Source organism: Piliocolobus tephrosceles, chromosome 13 (assembly GCF_002776525.5).
Source record: "Piliocolobus tephrosceles isolate RC106 chromosome 13, ASM277652v3, whole genome shotgun sequence".
Taxonomy (NCBI): domain Eukaryota; kingdom Metazoa; phylum Chordata; class Mammalia; order Primates; family Cercopithecidae; genus Piliocolobus; species Piliocolobus tephrosceles.
Genome location: NC_045446.1, coordinates 122842465 through 122858420, shown reverse-complemented (window position 1 = coordinate 122858420; position 15956 = coordinate 122842465). Strand labels below are relative to the sequence as shown.

The 15956-nt window shown below is 56.0% G+C and overlaps 1 protein-coding gene across 1 annotated transcript in view; it reads left to right on the top strand.

The window, feature by feature from the left end:
- The window catches only part of IGSF9B (immunoglobulin superfamily member 9B), a 47100-nt gene extending 33000 nt beyond the window's left edge, over positions 1-14100 (top strand). Inside the window, exons 17-20 of the mRNA XM_023185904.1 lie at positions 369-414; positions 1144-2799; positions 10350-10471; positions 13349-14100. Of these exons, the coding sequence (XP_023041672.1) occupies positions 369-414; positions 1144-2799; positions 10350-10471; positions 13349-13557 (2033 nt within the window). The 3' untranslated portion in view covers positions 13558-14100. The remainder of the gene's footprint in view (positions 1-368; positions 415-1143; positions 2800-10349; positions 10472-13348) is intronic.
- Positions 14101-15956: the final 1856 nt, after the last annotated feature.

The window sequence follows — 15956 nt, the reverse complement described above, 5'->3', positions numbered from 1 at the left end:
GGGGCCCTGTCAGCTCCTTCCCCGGCGGCGGCGCTCGGGGGCCCTGTCAGCTCCTTCCCCGCGCGGCGGCGCTCCGGGGCCCTGTCAGCTCCTTCCCCGCGCGGGGGCGCTCGGGGGCCCTGTCAGCTCCTTCCCCGGCGGCGGCGCTCGGGGCCCTGTCAGCTCCTTCCCCGCGCGGCGGCGCTCAGGGGCCCTGTCAGCTCCTTTCCCGCGCGGCGGCGCTCGGGGGCCCTGTCAGGTTCTTCCCCGCGCGGCGGCGCTCCCGCCCTGTCAGCTCCTTCCCCGGCGGCGGCGCTCCCGCCCTGTCAGCTCCTGCTGGCTCCTGCTGGCTCGGCCTCAGAAGCCTCTCCCCTTCTCTTTCCTTCCAGACCCTCCACTCTCCATCACCCACTGCAGGAAGAGCCTGGAGTCTCCGTAAGTGTCTCTGATCCTGGGACCACTGTGCTGTTCATGGCAGGGGGCACATAGGTAGACGGCTGGCCTCACCCAGCCCATCTAAGCCATTCTTCTGTTTCTAAGCCATTTCTTCTGGATTGACCTGTGTCTTAATTGTAAGTTGTCCACACTGGAAGAGGGAGTGGCAGTGTAGATGATCCAAATTAGCCAGTAATCAGTTTCTCTTCAGCCTTGGAATGTATTTCTCTAGTGTTTTCCCACCCTAGCAGATTTGCCTCCTTAATATGTATTGCTTAAGTTGATATTAAAGTGAGCTTGCTTGCCTTGAAAAGGGGGGAATGAAGCTGGAGGGATGCTTAGAGCACACCAGAGAGGGGGCAGGCCAGCACAAAAGTGGAGAGGGGAGTGTTCACTGGAAAGATGGATGATGCAGGGAGGGGGGGCTGGGTGCGGTGGCTCACACCTGTAATCCTGGTGCTTTGGGACGCTGAGGCGGGAGGATTGCTTGAGGCCGGGAGTTCAAGACCAGTCTGGGCAACGTAGCAAGACCCCGTCTCTAAAAAAAAAAAGGAGGATGCACATCCAGACAGTGGAGAGTTGATCAAAGCATTTCACACCACGATACACAGCCAGTTTTCTTTAGCATGAGGATCCTGGGTGCTGGGTGGTTGCCGAGAGAGGGAAAGGAAGTCCTGGCCAGCACACTCCCCCACCTCATCCCCCACCGGCTCTCACTCCTCCCTGCAGCTTGTCCTCTGGCAAGGTGAGCCCTGAGAGCATCCGCACGCTCCGGGCGCCGTCAGAATCCTCGGACGACCAGGGCCAGCCTGCGGCCAAGAGGATGCTGAGCCCCACCCGCGAGAAGGAGCTGTCGCTGTACAAGAAGACCAAGCGGGCCATCAGCAGCAAGAAGTACAGCGTGGCCAAAGCGGAGGCCGAGGCGGAGGCCACCACGCCCATCGAACTCATCAGCAGAGGCCCTGACGGCCGCTTCGTGATGGACCCTGCCGAGATGGAGCCCTCACTGAAGAGCAGGCGCATCGAGGGCTTCCCCTTCGCCGAGGAGACAGACATGTATCCCGAGTTCCGCCAGTCGGATGAGGAGAATGAGGACCCACTGGTGCCCACATCTGTGGCCGCCCTGAAGTCCCAGCTCACCCCTCTGTCATCCAGCCAGGAGTCCTACCTGCCACCACCAGCATACAGCCCTCGGTTCCAGCCCCGTGGGCTGGAGGGCCCCGGTGGCCTGGAAGGTCGGCTTCAGGCCACAGGTCAGGCCCGGCCCCCTGCCCCCCGACCCTTCCACCACGGCCAGTATTATGGGTACCTCAGCAGCAGCAGCCCTGGGGAGGTGGAGCCGCCCCCATTCTACGTGCCAGAAGTGGGCAGCCCCCTGAGCTCCGTCATGTCGTCCCCGCCCCTGCACACCGAGGGGCCCTTTGGCCACCCTACCATCCCCGAGGAGAATGGAGAGAATGCATCCAACAGCACGCTGCCCTTGACTCAGACACCTACAGGAGGGCGCTCCCCTGAGCCCTGGGGCCGGCCAGAATTCCCCTTCGGGGGACTGGAGACCCCAGCAATGATGTTCCCCCACCAGCTGCCACCCTGTGATGTGCCCGAGAGTCTGCAGCCCAAGGCCGGCCTCCCCCGAGGACTGCCCCCCACCTCCCTGCAGGTGCCCGCAGCCTACCCGGGCATCCTGTCTCTGGAGGCACCAAAGGGTTGGGCAGGCAAGTCGCCCGGCAGGGGCCCTGTCCCAGCGCCTCCCGCCGCCAAGTGGCAGGACAGACCTATGCAACCTCTGGTAAGCCAAGGGCAGCTGCGACATACAAGCCAAGGCATGGGCATACCTGTGCTGCCTTACCCCGAGCCGGCTGAGCCGGGGGCGCACGGCGGCCCCAGCACATTTGGCCTGGACACCCGGTGGTACGAGCCCCAGCCCCGGCCCCGGCCCAGCCCCCGGCAGGCCAGGCGTGCCGAGCCCAGTTTACATCAAGTGGTGCTACAGCCCTCCCGGCTCTCACCTCTGACCCAAAGCCCCCTCAGCTCCCGCACTGGCTCCCCTGAGCTCGCCGCCCGTGCCCGGCCTCGCCCGGGCCTCCTACAGCAGGCAGAGATGTCAGAGATCACCCTGCAGCCTCCTGCTGCAGTCAGCTTTTCTCGAAAGTCCACACCGTCCACGGGCTCCCCGACCCAGAGCAGCCGCAGCGGGAGTCCCAGCTACCGGCCCGCCATGGGCTTCACCACACTGGCCACAGGCTACCCTTCCCCTCCACCTGGCCCTGCCCCTGCTGGGCCTGGGGACAGCTTGGACGTGTTTGGACAGACGCCTTCCCCTCGAAGGATGGGGGAGGAACTGCTCCGACCAGAGCCCCCACCACCCACGTTACCTACTTCAGGGTGAGTGCGCGGCCTCTTCCACCACCCGCACCTGGTCAACTTCCTTTCCCACCCGCCTCGCCCTGCCCTCCACCCCGTCCATCCGCCCGGTGACAGGGCTTGTGTGGACATGCTGCACCAGCATCCCTCGGGAGAGGAGTTCTGGCCGCCGCGGCATTGGCAGGGTGCAGTCGCTGGGGTGGAGCGGGCCCACCTGCCCAGGTGCCCTCCAGGAGCATGAGGCATCTTCTCCAGCAAGCCCTGAGCTCTCAGCGGGCGCACCACCTACCAGGGAGCAGCGGATCACAGCGAGTGCCCTCGCGGGGGTGGACCCCGTCCCTCTTGGAGTTGATGGCTCTCCGTGTCCCTGTGGTCCTGGCATCAGGCGGTGGTCCTGGGGGTTGCCCACACACCTCGTGTCTAGCCTCCTTTTCTTCCCCGGCCCCTCCTCCTTGTTAAGCAGGACCCCGGAGCCTGACTTCTCCAGACCACCAGGCCAGGGGCCTCCTGTTCCCAAACTCCTGGCCCTTAGCAGCCCTAGTGAGCGCCGGACTCCAGCCCCCTCCTCAGCCTCTCCTGGAGGCCCAGAGAAAAGTGTCAGGCCTTGTGACCATGTGCAGGACACGTCCCCCATCCCCACCTGTATACCTCGCAGGAAGCTGCAGAGAGACAGACACGCTCCGGCTATCAGCCCGCCTGCGAGAGCACTCTCTAAACTAGCAGCTGGTATTCCAGGTACCAGAGCCTGGACACCTGTCTCTGCCTCTTCTTCTCTCATCCTTCTCCCCTGCCGTCCCCCCTCCTCCTCCCCCTGCCCCTCCTTCCTTCTCCAGTCAGTCTCTCTCTCTGCCTATCTTCCTTCCTCGCCATCGTCTTTGGGTTGACCCGACTTGCTCAGAAGAACTGGCCACGCCTCTGTAGTGCCCCTGGATACCCCGTCCTCCCGCCCTCTTCTCTCTCTTTCTCCCTCTGGCTCCGTCCTTTGGTCTCTCTTCTTGATGTAGCCGCCCGTGGAGGGAGCAGAGAGTTCCAGAGGAGGCTGGCCTGGTGGTAGGCAGGGTGGGAGGTGGTCGAGGAGGAGGGAGCCCAGCGCCCTCCCCCTGCCCCGTCCCCCACCCTCCCTGGTACCTGGAAGTACAGGGTCACCTCCCACCCCCAGCCCCACCGCGGGCTGCTCCGGGGCGGTGAAGGGGGTGCGGAGCTTAGGGCGCAGGGAGGTGGAGGAGCCGCAGCCGCCGCCTCTGTCTGCGCGGGAGGTGCCGCGGCAGCCTTGTCTCTGTGCTTTGTGCGCGCTCAGCTCATCTGCTTCCTTCCATCGTGTCTGGGTCTCCGTCTCTCTCCTCCTCCCTGCCCCGCGCTCCGGCCTCGCCTGTCCGGTGCTCGCTGTGCCCCCCCCCTGCTTCCCTCTGGGTGTGCGTGGGCGGTGCCCCCCGGCCGGTGTTGATAACTGCTTTGTTTCTGATTGATCTCAGCTATCTGGGCAGTGTTGTCGAGACAAGCCTCTCCTCAGCTCAATAGGTAAGGGAGCTCCTCGGCTGGGCGGGCGGGGGCGGGCAGGCGGACGGGGCTTCGGCCGGGCCATTGCTTCCTGGACAGGGGATCCAAACCATGTCCCCTCACCGCCCCGTGGGGTGGCCGCTGCCGCTCCTCGATCCCCACGGCTTCTGGGTTCCCCACATCGAGCCACGCTCGGCACCGCCTAGCTGCAGCTTCTGCCCCCCATCCCCATGTCCAGCCCCTCTAGAGGCCCCTGTGGCTCTCCTCACTCCGACGCCTTGCCAGCCTGCTGCCAGTACACCCAGGGCCTCCCACAGAAGCCCTGGGGCCCTGCATGCACCCCCGAAAGGGCCCAGAACGCCCGAGATCTGCTTTGCATCTCTGCACCCTTGGGGACCTCTCTGGGGCCCCTCTGGTATCCAGGAAGAACCTCCCGCACCTGTTCTCCCAGCAGCCCCAGGCATAGCATCCCTTCTCCTGGAGTGGCTGACCCCTCACCAGCTTCTTGGGATCTTCGTGGTATTAGGCTCTCTCGAGGAGCACAAGGTTGGGATGAGCCCCACGTCTTCCCTGACAGTGGGGTCCTCCGCAGGGTCAGGTCCCTGCAGTCCTGCTGTAGGGAAAGGGTCTTAGGAGGACCTCCCCAAGGGGAGGGGGCAGGCTTCCCCTGGGCAGACAGGCATTGAGCTGGCAAGAAGTGAAACCCCCCAGGGACCAGCACTGTGTCCCTCCCTCTGCCCCCGCAGTCGACCTCTCCTTGAGTGTCCTTCCAGGTGGAAGCCAAAGGAACTTGGGCATTCAGGGAGCCTTTGAGTCCCTCACAGAGACTCAGGGCCACCTGAAGCTCGCTCCCTCTCACAGTAGCCTAACAAGGTGCTGCCTGTCGCCACGGACCCTCTGCCCTGTGCCTGGGCACACACAGGCATTTGGGCACCTGCATGGGAGACAGCGAGCCTCCCGTCCAGGTGCTTCTGGCTTCCCAGGCGAGGAGACAGGTGCCTTCCCCACCTAGAGATGTCAAGGGCGGCTCATTTTCCTAACAAGGGCTATAATTCTCATTCAGTCCGAAGAGTGGCCTCCATAAAGAGGACTGCCCTGACATTTCTTTACCATCTGTAGCTATAAAATTGTCAGCAGCCCAAAGGCCCCGGAATTGTGGGTGAGGCTGTCTGGCATAGGGTGAGTGTGAGGGCTGTCAGGCAGCGTTTACGAGCTCACCTGCTCTGGGGCCCTCTTGCGGCCATAGACCCATTGGTCTTCCACCTTTCCCATCTCCTTCCCTCTCCCAGCTGTGACTCCTCCATGGCCCCCGGAGGTGTGGGAGCCCTAGGCTAGCTCTCACCCCAGCTCCTGGAAATTCCTAGACTCCGCTCTCATGTGTTACTTCCTCGCCCCTTCGCTCAACTCCATTGACCCTACCCTTTCTCAGTGTCCCCACTGTGCCAGATCCAAGAGAAGCCCACTCTCTTTTCACTGCTGTGGCAAACCCAGAAACCAGGGGCAGCGATGAGGGACCATCGTTTCTCTCCCGGGCCTGGCCAGCATCCCCAGCCTAGGAGAAGGAGACCCTCCCCATCCTGAGTCAGCCCCTCAGTGCTGGGCTCTCCTGCCTGCTGGGAGCCTTCCCGGTACGGCTGCTGGGCCCTGGGGAGATGCAGGCTCTGTTCAGAGGCTGTCTCCATGCTGCACCTTTGCATGTGTGCCCTCTTGGTCTTGCTTGGAGAAGTTGTGACAGCTCTTGTCCACGTGCGTTCTCGCTGTTTCTTTTCCCTTCAGTTCCTCTCCTGTTCCTTTGGCCCATATGTAGTTGTTGCCCCTGCCTCTCATCTTTTCTCTCTCCCTTTTTTCCTCCTCTTCCCAACTCCCTTCTCAACATGGGGAGTTGTATTGTGTGGACCTGTCCTTTCTGTGGACTGTGGGGAGGCTGAGCCAATTCTTAGCTCCCGTCTGAGCCTAGTGATGCCCTGTCCTCACCTCTCCTTCCACTCGCTTTCCTGTTCAGGCTGTCACTGCAGGGAGGCAGGTGGGTCTGGAGCATGGAGTGGCACCTGTCCTGGGTCAGCCGTAGGAAGGAGCCCCTTTGGAAACAAGCCTCTGTCAGGTTCTGAGGCACAGCACTGGTCTGAGCCCAGCCCCACAGAAGGGTTCCATCTTGCGGTCAGTGGGGTGGGTTCAGACCTCCAGACTCCTGTAGTGGGCCCACCCTTTCCCTTGCTATGGCCTGTCTGTGAGTGGCTTTCCTCTGCCTCCATCAGGGTATAATCAGGCAGGTGGTGTTTGCTCTCAGATGATGAGAAGAGGAAGAAAATGCCCATCAAGCCACTGATTCAGCCTGTTGGCCAGGGAACACCTGAACAGGGTCATAATGGTCAGCTCATGGGCACTGAGCTAAGGAAATATGCAGGGGGTTTTGACTTTCCCTGTTCTGAGGCTTGCCTCCACTTTGATGTGGCTGCATCTTTCCTCAGCTCTTCTGGGTAAGCTGAGAGCTAAGCAGATAAGACCTCCTGGGCTACCTGGTCGTGATTTGGGTTGCCTATGGATTTTTTGAAAAGAGAAAAAGTATTGGCTGGGTGTGGTGGCTCATGCCTATAATTCTAGCACTTTGGCAAGCCAAGGAGGGCAGATCTCTTGAGTCCAGGAGATTGAGGCCAGCCTGGGCAACATAGTGAAGCCCTATCTCTACAAAAAATACAAAAAATAGATGGGCATAGTGGCACATACCTATAGTCCCAGCTCCTTCGGGGGCTGAGGTGGAAAGATCATCTGAGATGGGGAGGTTGAGGCAGCAGTGAGCTGAGATTGCGCCACTCTACTCCAGCCTGGGCGACAGAGACCCTGTCTCAAAAAAAAAAAAAAAAAAAAAAGAGAAGTAAGTTCCAGGCAATTGTTGGTAGTTCTGTACTGTAAAAATCACCTCTGTGCCAAGGCTTTGAGGCCCTCATCTTACAGTAATCCCCTGACTTCCTGGAAGAAGGGGAGCCCCAGGGTTCGTAGCATTCCTGCATGCTTTAGAACAGTATAGGCTGTTTGGGAAGAGAGCTGTGACCTTAAATTCTTGGAGAGCCCAGGACTGGCTTCTGGTGTAATGGGGTCATCTATGGATCAAACTTAGATTTACCTGACAGCTGAATTCCAGGGATAGGATGGAGTTGCTTCACTGAAGCTTCCCATCTGAGACATTGGCACCAGGAGCTCCATGACCAAAGGGTCCCAGGTGGGGCTGGCATTGGCAGCAAACATGGTCACCTTTCCTAAAACAGGGAGGCAATTCGATTGCCCAGGGCTTTACATGCAGTTCGTAAAGTCTGTTAGATCACGTTCTCTGCGTCTTTTCTGTACCATGTGCCAAAAGTAGACTCGTTTTGCCTGCCCCGCTTCCTCCCTCCTGTTCTGCCAGACACTAGCTTTTGTTTTCTCCTCCTGCATTGGGTGAGGGTCTTGGTGTGTCCACAGCCTTCTTTGTCCTGTGGCCATGCTTCCGTGCTGAGCCCAGAGCTAAACAGGTGGACAGCAGGTGTCCTGGAAGGGCTGGAGCTTGGCTGTTTCTCAAGGGAAAATCGGCTGCTTCTGGTTACTGGATCATTACTGTTTGGGAATTTTTGCCTGAAGATACAACTTAAGCAGGCTCCTCTACAGCCCTGGTCTGTCTTACTGGGGCTATTCCACCAAAGCACAGAATGTCAGTGCTAGCCTCAAGTACGCTGCAAGGCATATCTGTTTCTCACGTGTGGTGGGGATGCCATGCTTTTCTTCTTTGTAGCTGCTATACTTGTGTTGATTGGGAAGACGTTGGAAGGGCAGTTGAGAGGTGAGCCTAACGTTAAGAGTCTTGGCTCTGTCCCACGATGACTGGATTATTCGACAGGTTGCTTACCTCTCTAAACTTCAGTGTCTCCATCTGAAAAATGGGGGCATTGTAGTATTTACCTCTTAGGTTTGCTGTAGAGATTACAGGCAATTACTGTACAGCAGTGCCTGCTGTGGTAAGTGGTAAATCAATGCTAAATAAAAATGACAACAGTGATAAGAGGTGGATTCTAACCATCGTATCACCCCTGGAAGTTTCACCTAGCTTGAAGAATCTCTAACAGTTTTCAGGGCACCCTGTACCTGTTTCTCTCGTGCTCCTGCAGTCTCCCTGGATGACCTTGGAGACTACTGTTCTTGCTGGTCATGTGCCTCCCTGACCGCACGTTGCTCACCCTGTGTGGTCCTCCTGAAGAGGCCGGCCAGGAGACAGAGATCGACTGAATAGGTGGATTCACACTGACTTTCCTTGTAGGCAGCACGAAGAAGCCTCAGTCGAGGATGAGAAGGGGTGAGGATGTGCCTTCCACACTGGCAAGGTGTGCTCCCTCCTGCCCGGGCACCTGCACCCTTTGTCTGCCTTCCCGCTTCCTTCCCAGCTGCTGCTGTGCTGTAGGATCTCTCTGGGTAGACTGGCATGTTGGGTCACTTCTTCACGAGAGGGCTGTGTGTGCCTGTGTGTGCACGTAAGAGACCCTGTGTGTCCTTCTCAGCTCTGCTGTCAGGGGCTATGGAAAGTCAAGAGGTTGATCCTGACCTGAACTGTTGAGGGAGCCTTTTGAAACTTTATGGACTAAAGTACTAGAGAACGATGACATCCCCCAGGAAGATGGAGGTCACTGCATTGCCAGTGCATGCAGGAAACCCCAGAGACCAGAGGCTTATCTGCATTTAGTGTGTAAGTCTCCTCTTCCTGCCTTGCTGCCAAGATACTTGATGTTTTGGAGGAGGCTGCAGGTTTCCTATCCCTCGTAACTTTTTTTTTAACCTCAGACCTCTTGACCTTTGGGGTCTTCTTTTGCCCTCACAGCATTGTCTGTCCTACCTCTTTTAATCAGGACTTTCTAAAAACTGTTTGCGATGGCGATAGGGGAGGGAGTTGGGGGGTCCAGGAGAAGAAGAGCGAGGCACGCCCATCCACCTTAGCCCCAGAGTGTCCCTGCTTCTCTGATCGCGTGCTGATGCCAGCGCTGGTGGGAAGACAGAGTGACCTGTCTCTTTCTCTTTCCCCTTCATTCCTCAGGCTCCGCGTGGGTTACTTTGAGAAGAAATGGCATTGAGAACATGTCTTTTAGGTTTTCCTCTTTTATGACTCTTGAAAGATTCTCTCCAGTATGCACCGAGTGTCACAGGCGGCCTGTCCTCTCAGCTCTCTTGGCTCCCTTGTGTACCTGGGCTGCTGCACGGGTGTGGCCAGACCGTGAACGCTGTCCTAACTGTGCAGTTGATCCACCAGACAAGTGACAATCAGGATGCAGGAAGAGAGGCCAGTACACTTCTGTTCCAACAACCTCGTTTCTCTGTCGAATCCTAAAATACAGAGGTTCACCACGTTCTTGTTACAGACAGCAAGGGCTCTGGGAGGCTACCAGATTTGGTTGTTCTGCCGTCATCTCCTGCCACCTTCTCCTGTTTTCTTACATGGCCGAGGAGAGCTGAGCCTCGTCTGCAGAGCTGAGGATACACTGCCCTGAAAATGTTGGTATATGACAAGAACTCGCTGCTGTAAGCTGCTGCTGTGCTGCGGGAATCTTGCAGCTGCAGGAGAAGCAGCTGGGGTCCGGGTTTCTCGCTTAGCACCCCCTTTTCTGGAGATGGAGGATGGTTCACTGGGATGGGAGCTGCTTGCCCCCTGCTCTAATATGCCCTTTTACTTTCCATGCCAAAGTCTTGATGGTGGTGATTTCTAGGAACTCCAGACGTTGAGCCTACTTCTGTCTCTGACACTGAATACATCCCAGCTTGAGTTACATGGGAAGGGGCTTCCTGTTAAAGTCTCTCTCTCCCTTTGCTAGGGTCTGCTGATGGCTCTGCAGGTTGGCTGCCAACCGAGGTGGGCCATGCTCCTGGAGCTTTCTACTGGGTTTTCTTCTTTCCAGGAGCAATAGAAAGGCGGGTGTCACGGAGCCATCGTGGGCACCCTGGGCTCTGTGGGACTGAACTCTGACCTTCTATGGGTCAGCTGCTTGGCTTCCTTCCAGTCCTTCTTCCAAAGCCCCACACATTCGGGAGCTGACCTGTGGCTCTCTGGTTGTCCTTTCCAGAACACTTCCACCTGCACCCGGGAACGCTGCTGCACCTGAGAGGCTGGAGGCTCTGAAATACCAACGGATAAAGAAGCCCAAAAAGTCATCCAAGGGCTCTTCGAAGTCAAAGAAACGATCCGGTAAATGATGGGCAGTGGCCCGCCCCACTTCTCCCACCTTGCCTTGCCATTGTCAGGAGGGTGACTGGGCTCAGGGTCCCAACCCTGGGCTTTCTCTAGAATTGAATCCACAAGCTTCTCTTGTCCTTCCTTTTTTAACACTATTTTTCGAGCAATACACAAACATGATTTTAATATACAAAATGAGAAAGATAAGCAGAATCTATCTGATTGCCCTCCCAATTTGTTTCCATTCACCTGGAGAACTGTCATTTTCAGCGTATGTGCCTTCAGAAACTTTTCTGTGCTTACAGCTTCAGAAAATGTATCCTATTTTTTTAGTGTGTTGTCAAACAACACAAATAGTACAGATATATTTTTCCACTCTGCCGTTCACCTTGCACGTATCTCCTTACTTACTTCCCCTCTATCATTTCAGGCCTTCTAGGGAACATAGGCATGACGGGGCCCCATGTGGAGCTCAGGGTACATTGCAGCCTGGGCCCAGCCTCTGCAGGTTGGCTGCACTCTTCTCAGTGAGATCGAGTGAAGGAAGCCTCCTTACCCCACAGAGAGGGCGCCTCTATCGAAGTATGTCCGATGTGTATCTTGCAGGGATAGGTAGCTTCTGAGTGCAAAACGAATGTAGCCCTCTTTAAGACTAGAAAATTCTTTAATGTTTGTTAAAAACCCTCTTTTCATGAATGGTTTTAGGAGTGTTGTGGCAGGCTGTCAAGGAAGAATGCTGAACAGTTTCTTTACAGATCTTTGATAACTGTTGTACAGTAACTCTCCTTATAGACAGGATTATGGGAGAGTGTTATACAGAAATTCAGAGCCCCATGAGTCTCTGGGAGACGGTGATCACTTATAATCACTTAGCCTTTGGCTGGTACTAGTATCCTCTCAGTTTACAGATGGAAATACCGTGGCAGAGAAAAAGAAAATGATGTTTTTAGGGCCTGGGTTAGAAATTGGAGCTCAAAGCTGCATTTTCAACCAATTTAAGCCCATTCTTAACCCGTTTAAGACCCATCAATATATATTTTTTATATATGTATAACTTATGTATTTCTTTGTTGCAAAAAAAAAGTCACATCAGAGACTTGCATTCTCTCTTGTTCTGATGGCAGTGGTCCTGTTACCAGTTCTATGTTGGCATCTCCCAAATGTCTGTCTTTAGTCCAGGTCCCTTCCCTGAGATCATGGCTCATCTTTCCAGTTGCCAGCTGAATGTGCACGTGGGTGTTTCATACGCCTTGACGATGTCTAAAGCAGAGTTACTGATCAACCTCTCCAGGTCTGCTTCTCCTCAGCTCTTCCTCAGTTTAATCACTAGCACTGGTGCCCCCTGGGGTGTCAGGCCCTTTAGTTCCCAGATTCTTCCCTTGCCTTCGCATCTTACGTCGAGCCCGCTAGGTAATACCTGTTAGCTCAGCCTTTGCCACATATCCTGAAGCTGGCCACTTTCCGTTGTCTCTATTGCTAACTCTATGTTCTGAGTCACTGTCTGTCCCACCTTGACTAGTGCAGTACCTTGTGACTGGTGCTCCAGCCCCATCCTTGTACCTTGCACCACAGATTCCACACACAGCCACCACAGCAAGCTGTAGGACACGTAACAGCATCCTCTCAGTCACGAACGCACACGTGCAGGCATGCGCGCGCACACACACACACACACTTCTTAAAACCTTCCAGAAGATTCCCATCGTAACCAGAACAGATTTCAAGCTCCTAGATGCCCTGCCTGTCTTTCTTGCCTCACTCTTTTCCAACTGAGATGACCTCCCTTCTGTACTGGGGACACACCACATTTACCCTTAACTTGGGGCTTGCACAAATGCCATTTCTTCTGTTGGGAATAATAATTTTTCTTCAGATCTGTAGAAGGCTTATAATTTAAGACGCAATTCAAGTGTTAACCCTTTAAGGAGCGGAGTAGTGCCTCAGTTGACTCTATTTGATCTTTGTAGTATTTTCACTAACTGCAAATTTTATTTCTGTACTTTTAAAGTCTTGACAGTTTGTCTCTTCCTCTGCACCCTAACATGGATGCATAGTCTTTGAAGATAGCAAAGGCATTCCTGCTTAATCTTCAGAAGGGCCATAAGACAGAGGAGAGGCCTGGGCACTCCAGGAAGGGTCAAGGCCTGACGGTTGCATGGAATTAAAATATTGTATAAAGTCAGTCATTGCTTGGGGCAGATGAGAAAGATGCCCTGAGCCCCAGCCTGTTCCTCCCTGATCCCCAGTCCTTAGAATGATGCCTAGTACTCAAGAGGCACTAAAGGCCGGGCGCGGTGGCTCAAGCCTGTAATCCCAGCACTTTGGGAGGCGGAGACGGGCGGATCACGAGGTCAGGAGATCGAGACCATCCTGGCGAACACGGTGAAACCCCGTCTCTACTAAAAAAAAATACAAAAAACTAGCCGGGCGAGGTGGCGGCGCCTGTAATCCCAGCTACTCGGGAGGCTGAGGCAGGAGAATGGCGTAAACCCGGGAGGCGGAGCTTGCAGTGAGCTGAGATCCGGCCACTGCACTCCAGCCTGGGCGACAGAGCGAGACTCCGCCTCAAAAAAAAAAAAAAAGAGGCACTAAAATAAATATTTGTAGACTGATTGAGAAAGAAATGAATGAGAAAGAAAATCCTCTCCATTCCACTTTCTTAACTCCTATTCCAGTGAAGGAGCAGGGTCAGGTTGCTGGTTGCCTTAGCAGAAAAGAAAGTGGTTTCTCTGCAGCAATTCGTTCTGGTCTCTCTAGACTCAGGTGATTCCTTTGTTTCAACATTAGAATCCCGGAACATATGCAGGTGGAAAAGGTGAGCAGGCTGCGTTCTTCCTTTTCATCCGCTTGCTTTTCTTCTCTTTTGCGTCCCTCTTCCTTTCTCCCTAGACGGTTCTGCCTCCCAGGCTCAGCAGCTTCCCAACTCTCAGGTTCTGTGGCCCGACGAAGCTGTCTGCCTCCGAAAGAAGAAGAGACATTCTCGTCCTGACCCCTTTGCCCGGCTCTCAGACTTGTGCCACCGCCAGCTTCCGGAAGACCAGACAGCGATTCTCAACAGTGTGGACCACGATGACCCAGGCCATGCCACTTTGCTGTGACTCGACCCCACCCTAGGTGTCCCCGGGGCGAGGTTGCTGGGCTCAGACAGGGAGGGCCACCGTGTGGGGGTGTGTCCTCCTCCGCCTGCCAAGGACGGCCCGGATCTTTGTCCTGCATGCCCCCTCTTTTGCCAGAGCGGGCGTCTCCCTCCAGATTCTGGCCACCTGTCTTCAGGACGGAGGGTGGGCAGACCTTCCACCTGTGGGTCGAGGTCAGGAAGTGGATTGGAGACTGGGCAACGCCTGTCTCCTCCCCTCTGCCCCTGCTTCACTAGGCTGATTTTTCTCATCTCTTCCAATGTCTTTGGAAGTGAAGAGGAAAGCAATGGCTTTTACTGCTCTCTGCTTCTGTTTCAGTTTTTCAAGTCCTGGAAGAAGGCTGGACTTAATGTCCATCTTCCACACCCCACATATGTATAGATATAGATACAGATGCATATGTCTGTAGTGTGTGGGTTTCTCTGTGTGTGTGTGTATATATATATACATATATATGTACATCGAGGCAAAGTGCTGTTGCTCTCTGTGGTCAGTGGAGGCAGGAGGAGGAGGGCAGTGGTCAGCTGGGGTTTGCCATCAGCGCTGGCTGCACATTGGCCAGGTGCTTGACATCTGTCTTGGGGGATTCTTTCTCTTGAAACAGGATCCACGCCTCTCAGCTGAATTCTCCATTTGTCTCCTACCTTCTCCCACCCAGAGTAGAAATGGGGCCTTGCTGTGATTACTGGCTGCCTTCTATGGGGGTTCAGCAATGAGTTACTGCAGAACTAAATTCAAGCCTTTATTTCTTGGTTCCTGGGTGAAGAAGGGGTGGCCAGGCACCCAGACCTGCATCTTTCTCCCTTCCAGCACGGCTTACGCTGCAGAAGTAGAGGCTACTCGGCCATGGGGCTAAAGCAAGCCCCTGGTGCACAAATCCAGCTCATCCATCGGCACCCTTCCGCCCAGCCAGGCCGTGAGCTCTGTGGCCAAAGGCTCCCCCACCGCAGAGCCACCTGTGCTAGCGCCAAGCTGCCGGCTCTATTTATACCGTCTCCGGCTCAGCACTCTGCAGTGCTGTTCCACAGCGGCTGATTGGATCCTCCTTTGCTTTTGTGGGAGCTAATTCTCCAGATTGATTAATTACCACTTGTGCGGAGCCGCCTGTGGCTTTCCCATACTCACCACGTGCTGCCTGCCGACTCTTCTCTGCCTTGGGGCCTTCCTCCTCCCATGGACCTGAGCTCCAGGAGGATGGGCTCAGGTGAAGCCAGGGCGCCTCTGGCTGCTGGGGCCTGGGACGCTCTGGATCCCGCCCTCTTTGCCCAGTTCTATTCTGTGGCTGAGGCATAGGAATGAAGGCGGGAGGGGTGGTGAGTAGGGTCTGGGCACTGACTCTTCCTCTGCCAAAGTCTTGTCCTGGTTCAAACTCTGAGCATCCAGAAGCTTCATGAGGGCATCTTCCCGCTAAGATGGCTCTCTGCCCGTAAGACATGGTGCTGCCCAAGGACAGGGCAGAAGGCCCCGAGGGCGGGCTGGAGGGCGGATCTGCCCCTGCCCCACTCTGTGTAGGAGCCCCGCTTCTGGCTTGGCTTAGAATGAAGGTTCCTTGAAGTATTTCCTTCTTGGTGCTGCTGTCTTGGTGGGTTTGGGGGCGCCCACCTCTCCCGAGTTCCCTGCTTGGATGTGAGCCATGGCAGCACTGGACAGCTTCTGCTGATCTCATGCAGCTGCCATGGGCTTGGCCCAGTGACCTCACAGGATGAGGCCTTGGATGGCTGCTGTCTCTTCTTGGCATTTCCATCTTAGGGGATGGACTTCTTCTCTGCCACACAGGCCCTGGTCCTTCCTTTCACCCAGGGAGCTGAGGACCAGCTCCACCCTTGAGGTTTACTGTGCTAGTCACACCACCGCAGTTCCTTTCTGAACACATCTGAAGGGCTCGTGGTGAGAGAGGCACAAAGGGGCTTCTGAGACTGGGCCGTGCACCCTTGGGGTGGAACCTGGGCCTTCCAGTTGATGTGCTTGTCTGGGGCATTGGAATCCACTTGACCACTGAGCAACAGCTCTGCGAGGTGGAAGAGCACACGACTCTTCGGGTTCTTTTTTCCCGGTGGCACACCCTCTGCCCCCGTGCCGTGACATGCTGCTCACTCGGGTCTCTCCTGGGGGATGATGGGAGCCAGCTTACCTGAGGTGTTGGGGTGGGAGGTGGCGGCTCACCGCAAGCTGACGTGCAGCCTTTGTGCACTGGCAGTGTGGGGTTTCTCTACCAGAGGAGCTCAGGGGGCTCAGCCAGGCCCTGGGATGCACTGGGATGTGGGCATCAGGCTGTCAGCCTTCAGGATGAATTTGGCCAACTTTTCTGAGCAGCATCCTGAGAATTCCAGCCCTCAGGTTAGAAAAGAAGAGGAGATGAT